Source organism: Oncorhynchus tshawytscha, linkage group LG31 (genome assembly GCF_018296145.1).
Source record: "Oncorhynchus tshawytscha isolate Ot180627B linkage group LG31, Otsh_v2.0, whole genome shotgun sequence".
NCBI lineage: Eukaryota > Metazoa > Chordata > Actinopteri > Salmoniformes > Salmonidae > Oncorhynchus > Oncorhynchus tshawytscha.
In genome coordinates this window covers 40,540,552-40,558,532 of record NC_056459.1, presented here as the reverse complement: position 1 = coordinate 40,558,532, position 17,981 = coordinate 40,540,552, and the positions used below count along the sequence as shown (strand labels likewise).

Sequence of the window (17,981 nt, the reverse complement as noted above, 5' to 3'; positions counted from 1 at the left end):
AGGCAATCATTCTCCTGTATATTATGAGTACAACGACTGCAATTAGAAGGCATCATGTTAATGTTACTACTTATCTTCAGCTGGTGGAGGTCCTGAAGAACCACGTCCAGATAAAGCATCATGTTAATGTTACTACTGGTTGGCTGGTGGAGGTCCTGAAGAACCACGTCCAGATAAAGCATCATGTTAATGTTACTACTGGTTGGCTGGTGGAGGTAATGGAGAACCACGTCCAGATAAAGCATCATGTTAATGTTACTACTGGTTGGCTGGTGGAGGTCCTGTAGAACCATGTCCAGATAAAGCATCATGTTAATGTTACTACTGGTTGGCTGGTGGAGGTAATGGAGAACCACGTCCAGATAAAGCATCATGTTAATGTTACTACTGGTTGGCTGGTGGAGGTCCTAGAACCATGTCCAGATAAAGCATCATGTTAATGTTCACTGGTTGGCTGGTGGAGGTCCTGATGAACCACGTCCAGATAAAGCATCATGTTAATGTTACTACCAGCCAACCAGTAGTAATGGAGAACCACGTCCAGATAAAGCATCATGTTAATGTTACTACTGGTTGGCTGGTGGAGGTCCTGGAGAACCACGTCCAGATAAAGCATCATGTTAATGTTACTACTGGTTGGCTGGTGGAGGTCCTGTAGAACCATGTCCAGATAAAGCATCATGTTAATGTTACTACTGGTTGGCTGGTGGAGGTCCTGTAGAACCACGTCCAGATAAAGCGTCCGGAGTGAAAAAGTTGAATGAAAAAATTTGATCAAGGGGGGAAAAAAGCTCCAAATTGAGCTCAGGTGCATCCTGCTTCCATTGATTATCCTTGAGCTGTTTCTACAACTTGATTAGAGTCCACCTGTGGTAAATTCAATTGATTGGACATGATTTGGAAAGGCACACACCTGTCTATATAAGGTCCCACAGTTGTGCCTGTCGGAGCAACAACCAATCCATGAGGTCAAAGGAATTGTCCGTAGAGCTCCTAAACAGTATTATGTCGAGGCACAGATCTGGGGAAGGGTACCAACAACTTCCCATGAACAAAGTGGCCTCCATCATTCTTAAATAAAATATGTTCTCTTCCTAGAATTCCCCCGATTGCTCAGTTTGGCCAGAAGGGCCTTGGTCAGGGAGGTGAACAAGAACCCGATGGTCACTCTGACTGAGCTCTAGAGTTCCTCTGTGGAGATGGGAGAACCTTCCAGAAGGACAACCATCTCTGCAACACTCCACCAACCAGGTCTTTATGGTAGAGTGGCCAGACAGAATTCACTCATCACTAAAAGGTACCTGAATGATTCTGACCTTGAGAAACAAGATTCTCTGGTCTGATGAAACCAAGATTGAACTCTTTGGCCTGAATGCCACGCGTCACGTCAGGAGGAAACCAGGCACCGCTCATCACCTGACCAATACCATCCCTACAGTGAAGCATGGTGTGGCAGCATCATGTTGTTTTTGCTTTGTCATTATGGGGTATTGATGAGGGAAAAAATCTATCGAATCCATTTTAGAATAAGACTGTAATGTGAAAAGTCAATGCACTAAGTATTCACACCACTGAAGTCAACTTTGTAGAAACACCTTTGGCAGTGAATACAGCTGTGAATCTTTTGGGGCAAGTCTCAAAGAGCGGTCCACACCTGGATTGATTGTTTAAAAAATTATTCAAATGCTGTTAAGTTGGTTATTGACCATTGCTAGACAACTATTCTCAAGTCTTGCCATGATGCAGCCACCACCATGCTTGAAAATATGGGAGTGGTACTCAGTGATGTTTGGGGCAAATCTGACAAAGGGAATTGCAGTATTACTTTAGTGCCTTGTTGCAAACAAGATGCATGTTTTGGAATATTTTTATTCTGTACAGGTTTCCTTATTTTCACTCTGTCATTTAGGTTCATATTGTGGAGTAACTACAATGTTGTTGATCCATCCTCAGTTGTCTCCTGTCACAGCCATTAAACTCTGTAACTGTTTTAAAGTCACCATTGACCTCATGGTGAAATCCCTGAGCGGTTTCCTTCTTCTCCGGTAACTGAGTTAAGAAAGGATGCCTGTATCTTTGTAGTGACTGGGTGTATTGATACACCATCCAAAGTGTAATTAATAACTTCACCATGTTCGAAGGGATATTCAATGTCTGTTTTTAAATTGTACCCATCTACCAATAGGTGCCCTTTGTGAGACATTGTAAAACCTCCCTGGTCTTTGTGGTTTAATCTGTGTTTGAAATTCACTGCTTGACTGAGGGAGCTTACAGATAATTGTATGTCTGGGGTACAGAGATGAGGTCATTCAAAAATCAAGTTAAACACTATTATTGCACACAGACTGATGTGACTTGTTCAGCAAATGTTTACTCCTGAACTTATTTTGCTATAACAAAGAGGTTGAATACTTGTTGACTCAAGACCTTTCAGCTTTTCATTTTTTATTAATTAGGAACATTTTCTAAAAACACAATTCCACTTTGACATTACCGGGTACAGTGTGTAGCCCAATGAAACAAAATCTCAATTTAATCCATTTTAAATTCTGTCTGTTACACAACAAAATGTGGAAAAAGGTTGAGGGGTGTGAATACTTTCTGAAGGCCCTGTATGAATGAAGTCAGTAACCTTACTGTCCAACTGCTAAAAAGAGCTTTATACGATAGTTTGATTGACCTGACCATCCTCTCTCTCTGTGTCCAGGAAGAGGAGGTGGAAGTGGACTCCCACACCATGGTGAAGTCTGGGTCAGAGGGGGCTGGCACCATGAGAGCTACCAGCACCATGAGTGACGGAGCTCAGACCATGATCGAGCACGGCAGTACCATGTTAGAGGCAGACCTGGGAACCATGGTCATCAACAGTGATGAGGAGGAGGAGGACAACGATGAAGGCTCAATGAGGAGTGAGTAGAGCTTGTCAGGATAGTACCGTAGGCTGTCACTAACATATTGTGATCATTTAATTGATTATAATGAGCTGTTCATGGACAGACTTCAACAGGTAAACTTATCTAATGTACATAAGTATTCAGACCTTTTGCTATGAGACTGTAAATTGAGCTCAGGTGCATCCTGTTTCCATTGATCATCCTTGAGTTGTTTCTACAACTTGATTGGAGTCCACCTGTGGTAAATTCAATTGATTGGACATGATTTGTAAAGGCACACACCTGTCTATATAAGGTCCCACAGTTGACATTCCAAGGAACTGTCTAGATCTCCGAGATGGAAACTTTCAACACAATTAAAAGAGCGCAGTGGGCTCAATCACTGGGAAGTGGAGACAATATAAAACTACCCGGACTCTGCCCTGGGGCCGAGCCTCCAGTACTCTGCCCTGGGGCCGAGCCTCCAGTACTCTGCCCTGGGGCCGAGCCTCCAGTACTCTGCCCTGGGGCCGAGCCTCCAGTACTCTGCCCTGGGGCCCAGCCTCCAGTACTCTGCCCTGGGGCCCAGCCTCCAGTACTCTGCCCTGGGGCCCAGCCTCCAGTACTCTGCCCTGGGGCCCAGCCTCCAGTACTCTGCCCTGGGGGCCCAGCCTCCAGTACTCTGCCCTGGGGCCCAGCCTCCAGTACTCTGCCCTGGGGCCCAGCCTCCAGTACTCTGCCCTGGGGCCCAGCCTCTAGTACTCTGCCCTGGGGCCCAGCCTCCAGAGTACTCTGCCTGCCAGAAGGACAACTGTCGCTACAGCGCTTCACCCATCTGGTCTTTATGGGACAGTGGCCAGGCCACTCCTGGGAAAATGTCACATGACCGCACGCCAGGAGTTTGCATCAAGTCAGGTGAAAGACGGCGCAAAAGTTTCTGTGGTCTGATGAGACAAAAATTGAACTCTTTGGCCTGAATGCAAAGCACGATGTCTGGAGCAAACCAGGCACAGCTCATCACCTGTCTAACACCATTCTTACCATGAAGCATGGTGGTTGAAGCATCATGCTATGGGAATGCTTTTCAGCATTCAGAATGCAAACGACCGAAGCCCAGGCAAAGATGAACATTCCAACAGGACAGTGATCCCAAGCATACAGCCAAAGCAACATGGGAATGACTTGGCCCAGCCAAAACCCAGACTTGAATCCCATTGAAAATATGTGGAAAGAGGAAATGGGCAAGGAATAGGAGAGAAAAAATCTGAAAAAATTCACACACCCAAGAACTGTCGTTCTAGGGAGTGTTTCCCAGCTGATTTATAAAGCCCTTTTTTACATTTGATTGGTGGAGATTACAGCTTTGAGTTCAATCAAAGGCGCTTCTACAAAGTATTGACTAGGGGGTGTGAATACTTATGTACACGAAATATGACTGTTTTTCATTTTCAATAACTTTGTGTAGGTGGGTGGGGGAAATCAATGTATTCCTTTTGGAATTCAGGCGGTAACAACATTTGGAATAAGTCATGGGGTGTGAATACTTTATATAGTAAAGTAGATGATGTTTCTTCTCTGCCCAGGACACCCCACCTCCCAGCAGGCCCTGAGACCCTCCTTCATGGACTACTTTGACAAGCAGGACTCTAAGGTCCAACAGGAGAGCTATAACCATAACCGGCAGCAGGAACCAGGCTATCACATCAGCCAGGCTAAGAACGTCTTCCCTGACAACTGGAAGGTTCCTCAGGACGGAGACTTTGACTTTGTGAGTTACCCCTCATCACCCTTCCATGGAACAACATATAGAACCATCCATAGAACTACATATAGAACCACCCATAGAACTACATATAGAACCACCCATAGAACTACATATAGAACCATCCATAGAACTACATATAGAACCACCCATAGAACTACATATAGAACCACCCATAGAACTACATATAGAACATCCATAGAACTACATATAGAACCACCCATAGAGCTACATATAGAACCATCCATAGAGCTACATATAGAACCATCCATAGAGCTACATATAGAACCACCCATAGAGCTACATATAGAACCATCCATAGAGCTACATATAGAACCACCCATAGAGCTACATATAGAACCATCCATAGAACTACATATAGAAACACCCATAGAGCTACATATACGACCACATATAGAACCATCCATAGAACTACATATAGAACTACGTATAGAACCATCCATAGAACTACGTATAGAACCATCCATAGAACTACATATAGAACCATCCATAGAACTACGTATAGAACCATCCATAATCAAATAAAATTTATTTATATAGCCCTTCGTACATCAGCTGATATCTCAAAGTGCTGTACAGAAACCCAGCCTAAAACCCCAAACAGCAAGCAATGCAGGTGTAGAAGCACGCACCATAGAACTACATATAGAACCATCCATAGAACTACATATAGAACCATCCATAGAACTACATATAGAACCATCCATAGAACTACATATAGAACCACCCATAGAACTACATATAGAACCACCCATAGAACTACGTATCGAACCAACCATAGAACTACGTATAGAACCATCCATAGAACTACGTATAGAACCATCCATAGAACTACGTATAGAACCATCCATAATCAAATCAAATTTATTTATATAGCCCTTCGTACATCAGCTGATATCTCAAAGTGCTGTACAGAAACCCAGCCTAAAACCCCAAACAGCAAGCAATGCAGGTGTAGAAGCACGCACCATAGAACTACATATAGAACCATCCATAGAACTACATATAGAACCATCCATAGAACTACATATAGAACCATCCATAGAACTACATATAGAACCACCCATAGAACTACGTATAGAACCATCCATAGAACTACATATAGAACCACCCATAGAACTACGTATCGAACCAACCATAGAACTACGTATAGAACCATCCATAGAACTACGTATAGAACCATCCATAGAACTACGTATAGAACCATCCATAGAACTACGTATAGAACCATCCATAGAACTACGTATAGAACCATCCATAGAACTACGTATAGAACCATCCATAGAACTACGTATAGAACCATCCATAGAACTACATATAGAACCATCCATAGAACTACATATAGAAACACCCATAGAGCTACATATACGACCACATATAGAACCATCCATGGAACCACATATAGAACTACATATAGAACCATCCATAGAACTACGTATAGAACTACATGTAGAACCATCCATGGAACTACATATAGAACCATCCATGGAACTACATATAGAACCATCCATAGAACTACATATAGAACCATCCATAGAACTACATATAGAACCATCCATGGAACTACATATAGAACCACCTATAGAACTACGTATAGAACCACCTATAGAACCATCCATGGAAATACATAGACCCATCCATAGAACTACAAATAGAACCATCCATAGAACTACATATAGAAACACCCATAGAGCTACATATACGACCACATATAGAACCATCCATGGAACCACATATAGAACTACATATAGAACCATCCATAGAACTACGTATAGAACTACATATAGAACCATCCATGGAACTACATATAGAACCATCCATGGAACTACATATAGAACCATCCATGGAACTACATATAGAACCATCCATGGAACTACATATAGAACCATCCATGGAACTACATATAGAACCACCTATAGAACTACGTATAGAACCACCTATAGAACCATCCATAGAACTACATATAGAACCATCCATGGAAATACATATAGACCCATCCATAGAACTACAAATAGAACCATCCATAGAGCTACATATAGAACCATCCATAGAGCTACATATAGAACCATCCATAGAGCTACATATAGAACCACCCATAGAGCTACATATAGAACCATCCATAGAACTACATATAGAAACACCCATAGAGCTACATATAGAACCATCCATAGAACTACATGAAACACCCATAGAGCTACATATACGAACACATATAGAACCATCCATAGAACTACATATAGAACACGTATAGAACCATCCATAGAACTACGTATAGAACCATCCATAGAACTACATATAGAACCATCCATAGAACTACGTATAGAACCATCCATAATCAAATAAAATTTATTTATATAGCCCTTCGTACATCAGCTGATATCTCAAAGTGCTGTACAGAAACCCAGCCTAAAACCCCAAACAGCAAGCAATGCAGGTGTAGAAGCACGCACCATAGAACTACATATAGAACCATCCATAGAACTACATATAGAACCATCCATAGAACTACATATAGAACCACCCATAGAACTACATATAGAACCAACCATAGAACTACATATAGAACCATCCATAGAACTACATATAGAACCATCCATAGAACTACGTATAGAACCATCCATAATCAAATCAAATTTATTTATATAGCCCTTCGTACATCAGCTGATATCTCAAAGTGCTGTACAGAAACCCAGCCTAAAACCCCAAACAGCAAGCAATGCAGGTGTAGAAGCACGCACCATAGAACTACATATAGAACCATCCATAGAACTACATATAGAACCATCCATAGAACTACATATAGAACCATCCATAGAACTACATATAGAACCACCCATAGAACTACATATAGAACCATCCATAGAACTACATATAGAACCACCCATAGAACGTATCGAACCAACCATAGAACTATATAGAACCATCCATAGAACTACGTATAGAACCATCCATAGAACTATGTATAGAACCATCCATAGAACTACGTATAGAACCATCCATAGAACTACGTATAGAACCATCCATAGAACTACCTATAGAACCATCCATAGAACTACGTATAGAACCATCCATAGAACTACATATAGAACCATCCATAGAACTACATATAGAAACACCCATAGAGCTACATATACGACCACATATAGAACCATCCATGGAACCACATATAGAACTACATATAGAACCATCCATAGAACTACGTATAGAACTACTTATAGAACCATCCATGGAACTACATATAGAACCATCCATGGAACTACATATAGAACCATCCATGGAACTACATATAGAACCATCCATGGAACTACATATAGAACCACCTATAGAACTACGTATAGAACCACCTATAGAACTACATATAGAACCATCCATGGAAATACATATAGACCCATCCATAGAACTACATATAGAACCATCCATAGAACTACATATAGAAACACCCATAGAGCTACATATACGACCACATATAGAACCATCCATGGAACCACATATAGAACTACATATAGAACCATCCATAGAACTACGTATAGAACTACATATAGAACCATCCATGGAACTACATATAGAACCATCCATGGAACTACATATAGAACCATCCATGGAACTACATATAGAACCATCCATAGAACTACATATAGAACCATCCATAGAACTACATATAGAACCATCCATAGAACTACGTATAGAACCATCCATAGAACTACATATAGAACCATCCATAGAACTACGTATAGAACCATCCATAGAACTACATATAGAACCATCCATGGAACTACATATAGAACCATCCATGGAACTACATATAGAACCATCCATGGAACTACATATAGAACCATCCATAGAACTACATATAGAACCATCCATGGAACTACATATAGAACCACCTATAGAACTACGTATAGAACCACATATAGAACCATCCATAGAACCTCATATAGAACCATCCATAGAAGTCCATATAGAACCATCCATAGAACTACATATAGAACCATCCATGGAACCATGGATGGTTCTATATGTAGTTCCATGGATGGTTCTATATGTAGTTCCATGGATGGTTCTATATGTAGTTCCATGGATGGTTCTATATGTAGTTCTATATGTAGTTCTATATGTAGTTCTATGGCTGGTTCTATATGTCGTTCTATGGCTGGTTCAAAATGTAGTTCTATGGCTGGTTCTATATGTAGTTCTATGGCTGGTTCTATATGTAGTTCTATGGATGGTTCTATATGTAGTTCTATGGATGGTTCTATATGTAGTTCTATGGATGGTTCTATATGTAGTTCTATATGTAGTTCTAAGGATGGTTCTATATGTAGTTCTATATATAGTTCTATGGATGGTTCTATATGTAGTTCTATGGATGGTTCTATATGTAGTTCTATGGATGGTTCTATATGAAGTTCTATGGATGGTTCTATATGTAGTTCTATGGATGGTTCTATATGTAGTTCCATGGATGGTTCTATATGTAGTTCCATGGATGGTTCTATATGTAGTTCCATGGATGGTTCTATATGTAGTTCTATGGATGGTTCTATATGTAGTTCTATGGATGGTTCTATATGTAGTTCTATGGATGGTTCTATACGTAGTTCCATGGATGGTTCTATATGTAGTTCTATGGATGGTTCTATATGTAGTTCCATGGATGGTTCTATATGTAGTTCCATGGATGGTTCTATATGTAGTTCTATGGATGGTCTATGGATGGTTCTATATGTAGTTCTATGGATGGTTCTATATGTAGTTCTATGGATGGTTCTATATGTAGTTCTATGGATGGTTCTATATGTAGTTCTATGGATGGTTCTATATGTAGTTCTATGGATGGTTCTATATGTAGTTCTATGGATGGTTCTATATGTAGTTCCATGGGTGGTTCTATATGTAGTTCCATGGATGGTTCTATATGTAGTTCCATGGATGGTTCTATATGTAGTTCCATAGATGGTTCTATATGTAGTTCCATGGATGGTTCTATATGTAGTTCTATATGTAGTTCTATGGCTAGTTCTATATGTAGTTCTATGGCTGGTTCTATATGTCGTTCTATGGCTGGTTCAAAATGTAGTTCTATGGCTGGTTCTATATGTAGTTCTATGGCTGGTTCTATATGTAGTTCTATGGATGGTTCTATATGTAGTTCTACGGATGGTTCTATATGTAGTTCCACGGATGGTTCTATATGTAGTTCCACGGATGGTTCTATATGTAGTTCCACGGATGGTTCTATATGTAGTTCCACGGATGGTTCTATATGTAGTTCCACGGATGGTTCTATATGTAGTTCCACGGATGGTTCTATATGTAGTTCCACGGATGGTTCTATATGTAGTTCCACGGATGGTTCTATATGTAGTTCCACGGATGGTTCTATATGGTTCTATATGTGGTTCTATATGTAGTTCCACGGATGGTTCTATATGTAGTTCCACGGATGGTTCTATATGTAGTTCCACGGATGGTTCTATATGTAGTTCCACGGATGGTTCTATATGTAGTTCCACGGATGGTAGTTCCACGGATGGTTCTATATGTAGTTCCACGGATGGTTCTATATGTAGTTCTATGGATGGTTCTATATGTAGTTCTATGGATGGTTCTATATGTAGTTCTATGGATGGTTCTATATGTAGTTCTATGGATGGTTCTATATGTAGTTCTATGGATGGTTCTATATGTAGTTCTATGGATGGTTCTATATGTAGTTCTATGGATGGTTCTAAATGTAGTTCTATGGATGGTTCTATATGTAGTTCCATGGATGGTTCTATATGTAGTTCCATGGATGGTTCTATATGTAGTTCCATGGATGGTTCTATATGTAGTTCCATGGATGGTTCTATTGTAGTTCCATGGATGGTTCTATATGTAGTTCCATGGATGGTTCTATATGTAGTTCCATGGATGGTTCTATATGTAGTTCCATGGATGGTTCTATATGTAGTTCTATGGATGGTTCTATATGTAGTTCTATGGATGGTTCTATATGTAGTTCTATGGATGGTTCTATATGTAGTTCTATGGATGGTTCTATATGTAGTTCTATGGATGGTTCTATATGTAGTTATATGGATGTAGTTATATGGTTCTATATGTAGTTCCATGGATGGTTCTATATGAAGTTCTATGGATGGTTCTATATGTAGTTCCATGGATGGTTCTATATGTAGTTCCATGGATGGTTCTATATGTAGTTCCATAGATGGTTCTATATGTAGTTCCATGGATGGTTCTATATGTAGTTCTATATGTAGTTCTATGGCTAGTTCTATATGTAGTTCTATGGCTGGTTCTATATGTCGTTCTATGGCTGGTTCAAAATGTAGTTCTATGGCTGGTTCTATATGTAGTTCTATGGCTGGTTCTATATGTAGTTCTATGGATGGTTCTATATGTAGTTCTACGGATGGTTCTATATGTAGTTCCACGGATGGTTCTATATGTAGTTCTACGGATGGTTCTATATGTAGTTCTACGGATGGTTCTATATGTAGTTCCACGGATGGTTCTATATGTAGTTCCACGGATGGTTCTATATGTAGTTCCACGGATGGTTCTATATGTAGTTCCACGGATGGTTCTATATGTAGTTCCACGGATGGTTCTATATGTAGTTCCACGGATGGTTCTATATGTAGTTCCACGGATGGTTCTATATGTAGTTCCACGGATGGTTCTATATGTAGTTCTATGGATGGTTCTATACGTAGTTCTATGGGTGGTTCTATATGTAGTTCTATGGATGGTTCTATATGTAGTTCTATGGATGGTTCTATATGTAGTTCTATGGGTGGTTCTATATGTAGTTCTATGGATGGTTCTATATGTAGTTCTATGGATGGTTCTATATGTAGTTCTATGGATGGTTCTATATGTAGTTCTATGGATGGTTCTATATGTAGTTCTATGGATGGTTCTATATGTAGTTCTATGGATGGTTCTATATGTAGTTCTATGGGTGGTTCTATATGTAGTTCCATGGATGGTTCTATATGTAGTTCCATGGATGGTTCTATATGTAGTTCCATGGATGGTTCTATATGTAGTTCCATGGATGGTTCTATATGTAGTTCCATGGATGGTTCTATATGTAGTTCTATGGATGGTTCTATATGTAGTTCTATGGATGGTTCTATATGTAGTTATATGGATGGTTCTATATGTAGTTATATGGATGGTTCTATATGTAGTTCCATGGATGGTTCTATATGTAGTTCCATGGATGGTTCTATATGTAGTTCCATGGGTGGTTCTATATGTAGTTCCATGGATGGTTCTATATGTAGTTCCATGGATGGTTCTATATGTAGTTCCATGGATGGTTCTATATGTAGTTCCATGGATGGTTCTATATGTAGTTCTATATGTAGTTCTATGGCTAGTTCTATATGTCGTTCTACGGCTGGTTCTATATGTCGTTCTACGGCTGGTTCTATATGTAGTTCTACGGCTGGTTCTATATGTAGTTCTACGGATGGTTCTATATGTAGTTCTACGGATGGTTCTATATGTAGTTCTACGGATGGTTCTATATGTAGTTCTACGGATGGTTCTATATGTAGTTCCACGGATGGTTCTATATGTAGTTCCACGGATGGTTCTATATGTAGTTCCACGGATGGTTCTATATGTAGTTCCACGGATGGTTCTATATGTAGTTCCACGGATGGTTCTATATGTAGTTCCACGGATGGTTCTATATGTAGTTCCACGGATGGTTCTATATGTAGTTCCACGGATGGTTCTATATGTAGTTCCACGGATGGTTCTATATGTAGTTCCACGGATGGTTCTATATGTAGTTCCACGGATGGTTCTATATGTAGTTCCACGGATGGTTCTATATGTAGTTCCATGGATGGTTCTATATGTAGTTCTATGGATGGTTCTATATGGAGTTCTATGGATGGTTCTATACGGAGTTCTATGGATGGTTCTATACGTAGTTCTATAGGTGGTTCTATATGTAGTTCCATGGATGGTTCTATATGTAGTTCTATGGATGGTTCTATATGTAGTTCCATGGATGGTTCTATATGTAGTTCCATGGATGGTTCTATATGTAGTTCCATGGATGGTTCTATATGTAGTTCCATGGATGGTTCTATATGTAGTTCCATGGATGGTTCTATATGTAGTTCTATGGATGGTTCTATATGGAGTTCTATGGATGGTTCTATATGGAGTTCTATGGATGGTTCTATATGTGGTTCTATACGTAGTTCTATAGGTGGTTCTATATGTAGTTCCATGGATGGTTCTATATGTAGTTCCATGGATGGTTCTATATGTAGTTCCATGGATGGTTCTATAGGTAGTTCCATGGATGGTTCTACATGTAGTTCCATGGCTGGTTCTATATGTAGTTCCATGGCTGGTTCTATATGTAGTTCCATGGATGGTTCTATATGTAGTTCTATGGCTGGTTCTATATGTAGTTCTATGGATGGTTCTATATGTAGTTCTATGGATGGTTCTATATGTAGTTCTATGGATGGTTCTATATGTAGTTCTATGGATGGTTCTATATGTAGTTCTATGGATGGTTCTATATGTAGTTCCATGGATGGTTCTATATGTAGTTCCATGGATGGTTCTATATGTAGTTCCATGGATGGTTCTATATGTAGTTCTATACGTAGTTCTATGGATGGTTCTATATGTAGTTCTATATGTGGTTCCATGGATGGTTCTATATGTGGTCGTATATGTAGCTCTATGGGTGTTTCTATATGTAGTTCTATGGATGGTTCTATATGTAGTTCTATGGGTGGTTCTATATGTAGTTCTATGGGTGGTTCTATATGTAGTTCTATATGTAGTTCTATGGGTGGTTCTATATGTAGTTCTATGGGTGGTTCTATATGTAGTTCTATGGGTGGTTCTATGGGTGGTTCTATATGTAGTTCTATGGGTGGTTCTATATGTAGTTCTATACGTAGTTCTATGGATGGTTCTATACGTAGTTCTATGGATGGTTCTATACGTAGTTCTATGGATGGTTCTATACGTAGTTCTATGGATGGTTCTATACGTAGTTCTATGGATGGTTCTATACGTAGTTCTATGGATGGTTCTATACGTAGTTCTATATGTAGTTCTATGGATGGTTCTATACGTAGTTCTATACATAGTTCTATGGATGGTTCTATACGTAGTTCTATATGTAGTTCTATGGATGGTTCTATATGTGGTTCCATGGATGGTTCTATATGTGGTCGTATATATGTAGCTCTATGGGTGTTTCTATATGTAGCTCTATGGGTGGTTCTATATGTAGTTCTATGGGTGGTTCTATATGTAGTTCTATGGGTGGTTCTATATGTAGTTCTATATGTAGTTCTATGGATGGTTCTATACGTAGTTCTATGGATGGTTCTATACGTAGTTCTATGGTTGGTTCGATACGTAGTTCTATGGGTGGTTCTATACGTAGTTCTATGGGTGGTTCTATACGTAGTTCCATGGGTGGTTCTATACGTAGTTCCATGGGTGGTTCTATACGTAGTTCTATGGGTGGTTCTATACGTAGTTCTATGGATGGTTCTATACGTAGTTCTATGGATGGTTCTATACGTAGTTCTATGGATGGTTCTATATGTAGTTCTATGGATGGTTCTATACGTAGTTCTATGGATGGTTCTATACGTAGTTCTATGGATGGTTCTATACGTAGTTCTATGGTTGGTTCGATACGTAGTTCTATGGGTGGTTCTATATGTAGTTCTATGGATGGTTCTATACGTAGTTCTATGGATGGTTCTATACGTAGTTCTATGGATGGTTCTATATGTAGTTCTATGGATGGTTCTATATGTAGTTCTATGGATGGTTCTATATGTAGTTCTATGGATGGTTCTATATGTAGTTCTATGGTGCGTGCTTCTACACCTGCATTGCTTGCTGTTTGGGGTTTTAGGCTGGGTTTCTGTACAGCACTTTGAGATATCAGCTGATGTACGAAGGGCTATATAAATAAATTTGATTTGATTATGGATGGTTCTATACGTAGTTCTGTGGATGGTTCTATACGTAGTTCTATGGTTGGTTCGATACGTAGTTCTATGGGTGGTTCTATATGTAGTTCTATGGATGGTTCTATACGTAGTTCTATGAACCAGCCATGGAACTACATATAGAACCAGCCATGGAACTACATGTAGAACCATCCATGGAACTACCTATAGAACTACATATAGAACTACATATGTTTTTTGGGGATTCAGTTCATTTGCATGGCAAAGAGGGACTTTGCAATTAATTGCAATTCATCTGATCACTCTTCATAACATTTTGGAGTATATGCAAACTGCCATCATACAAACTGAGGCTGCAGACTTTGAAAATTAATATTTGTGTAATTCTCAAAACTTTTGGCCAAGACTGTAGAACCGTCTGTTGAATTACATCTAGAATCCCTATAGTAATTTAATAGCATCTCTGGGATCAGTAGTCATGTAATAGTCATGTGACCGCATCTCTTTCCGTCCCTTGGTCTTTACTTCCTCTCTTGACACAGTGGTTTAGGCTTTGCCGTGTTCTAAAGTTGCTTCTCCCTCTGTGTGTGTGTGTGTGTGTGTGTGTGTGTGTTCTCTGTCTAAGCAGCTGAAGAACCTTGACTTTGAGGAGCTGCAGCTGCGTCTGACGGCTCTGGACCCCATGATGGAGAGAGAGATCGAGGAGCTGCGCCAGCGCTACACCGCCAAGAGACAACCCATCCTCGATGCAATGGACGCCAAGAAACGCAGACAGCAGAACTTCTGAAGAGCCTGACCTGAGGAACACATTCTGACCTGGGCCCGTGTTCATACAGTGTCTCACATTCCAGAGTGCTGATCTAGGCTAAGGTCCACTTTCCATGTAATCTTATTCCTTATGATCTAAAAGGCAGAACTGATGCTAGATCAGCACTCTGGCAGCAGAACTGCTGAGGACCTTATAGAAGGCATGGTGCTTTCTTTTAAGACCTGACCAAGGGAGAGGAGAGACCTGACAGCTCTCTGGAATTTAATTCAACCTGTGCTCCTAAATGTCAATTTTCTCATCACCACCCCAGTAGTCAGGATGACTCCAGTCCACACTATTTTCCCATTGTTCTGGACTAATGTAACAACTATTAGCCTCCCCATCTGTTAATGATGAACCTGTAGGTAGCCTCACATCTCTGTTAATTATGAACCTGTAGGTAGCCTCACATCTCTGTTAATTATGAACCTGTAGGTAGCCTCACATCTCTGTTAATGATGAACCTGTAGGTAGCCTCACATCTCTGTTAATGATGAACCTGTAGGTAGCCTCACATCTCTGTTAATGATGAACCTGTAGGTAGCCTCACATCTCTGTTAATGATGAACCTGTAGGTAGCCTCACATCTCTGTTAATGATGAACCTGTAGGTAGCCTCACATCTCTGTTAATGATGAACCTGTAGATAGCCTCTCATCTCTCTGTTAATTATGAACCTGTAGGTAGCCTCACATCCCAAAGTATAATTTTCCTAAAGATGTTTCTCCCCTTTTTAAAGCGTCCTTTGACTGATAAATACTAGCTGGGTTTCTCCTAGCAATGTATACTGTTATCAGGCTCTTGGGGAAATTACCAGCAGTAATGGAAAATAATATTAAAGTTACTTGTAGACTTTCTGCATTGTAATTTCAGAAAATGTCCAGAATATATCTGCAGTAATAGTGGAATGATAGTGTTTTACACAACCAACAAAATGTTTGATTGACATCAACAGCCAGACTGGCTTCTGTTGTCAAGATGGGAAAACTGCACCCTCCCCCTCTCCCATCGGCATTACTAAGAGGCGTGGTCATCTCCTCAAGCACGACCAACAATGGCAGACTGGGTAAAGCGCCCAATCACTCTTTCCTGGTTACCACAGTTCTACGCTCTTTCCTGGTTACCACAGTTCTACGCTCTTTCCTGGTTACCACAGTTCTACGCTCTTTCCTGGTTACCACAGTTCTACGCTCTTTCCTGGTTACCACAGTTCTACGCTCTTTCCTGGTTACCACAGTTCTACGCTCTTTCCTGGTTACCACAGTTCTACACTCTTTCCTGGTTACCACAGTTCTACGCTCTTTCCTGGTTACCACAGTTCTACGCTCTTTCCTGGTTACCACAGTTCTACACACTTTCCTGGTTACCACAGTTCTACACTCTTTCCTCAATTCCTGTTTATGTGAGAACATATAGTTGGGAATCATTGTACCATCTAAATTGCTGTGAATATATATTTTTAATAGCAAAAAATATAGTTTTTACAGCTAGTTGGTGGATGAAATGGAAAGTAAAATAGTCTTACCGCAATGCTCCAGGGAAATAGCTGTTGGAACACTCCACTATGGTAGAGGCAGCCAGCCGGGGGGGCGGTAGAGGGGATCGATGGGAACCCCGTGGTGTTTGTTTGATATTATCAGGATGTAATACTCTATATAACCCAGTTACGGAAAGCTGTGGCGCTTTGTCCACGACCAAAGACTGTCTTAATGAGAACGAAAGAGCAATGAATTCACATGATCTGAGTGGACAGACTCCTTTTCTAGGAACTAGATCTGAAACCTAATGGAGGTGATGTGACCTGAATGGACAGACTGTTTTCTCCCAATAGGAACTAAATTGAACAAAAATATAAACACAACATGTAAAGTTTTGGTTGAAGAGTTGAAATAAAAAATCCCAGAAATTTTCTATACGCACAAAAATCTTATTTCTCTAAAATGTTATGCACAAATGTGTTTACATCCCTGTTAGTGAGCACTTCTCTTTGCCAAGATAATCCATCCACCTGACAGGTGTGGAATATCAAGAAGATGATTAAACAGCATGATCATCACACAGGTGCACCTTGTGCTGGGAATTTTTTTGCCACTAAAATGTGCTGTTTTGTCACAACACAATGCCACAGATGTCTCAAGTTTTGAGAGCACTTGCAATTGGCAAGCAGACTGCAGGAATGTCTACCAGAGCTGTTGCCAGAGAGTGTATTGTTAATTTCTCTACCGTAAGCCACCTTCGTCATTTTTGGGGGATAAATTGTCAGTACTGCATCGTGTGGGCGAGCAGTTTACTGATGTCAACGTTGTGAACAGAGTGGTGGTTGTGGGGTATGTTGTGGGCAGGCATAAGCTATGGACAACGATCACAATTGCATTTTATCGATGGCAATTTGAAGGCACAGAGATACCGTGACGAGATCCTGAGGCCCATTGTCATGCCATTCATCCACCGCCATCACCTCATCAAATCATCAAATTTATTTATATAGCCCTTACATCAGCTGTACAGAAACTCAGCCTAAAACCCCAAACA

At 40.2% G+C, this 17,981-nt stretch overlaps 1 protein-coding gene across 1 annotated transcript in view; it reads left to right on the top strand.

Moving 5' to 3' along the window:
* The window catches only part of stk3 (serine/threonine kinase 3 (STE20 homolog, yeast)), a 30,184-nt gene extending 12,824 nt beyond the window's left edge, over positions 1–17,360 (top strand). Inside the window, exons 10-12 of the mRNA XM_042310114.1 lie at positions 2,708–2,909; positions 4,457–4,641; positions 15,271–17,360. Of these exons, the coding sequence (XP_042166048.1) occupies positions 2,708–2,909; positions 4,457–4,641; positions 15,271–15,429 (546 nt within the window). The 3' untranslated portion in view covers positions 15,430–17,360. The remainder of the gene's footprint in view (positions 1–2,707; positions 2,910–4,456; positions 4,642–15,270) is intronic.
* The last annotated feature ends 621 nt before the right edge of the window (positions 17,361–17,981 follow it).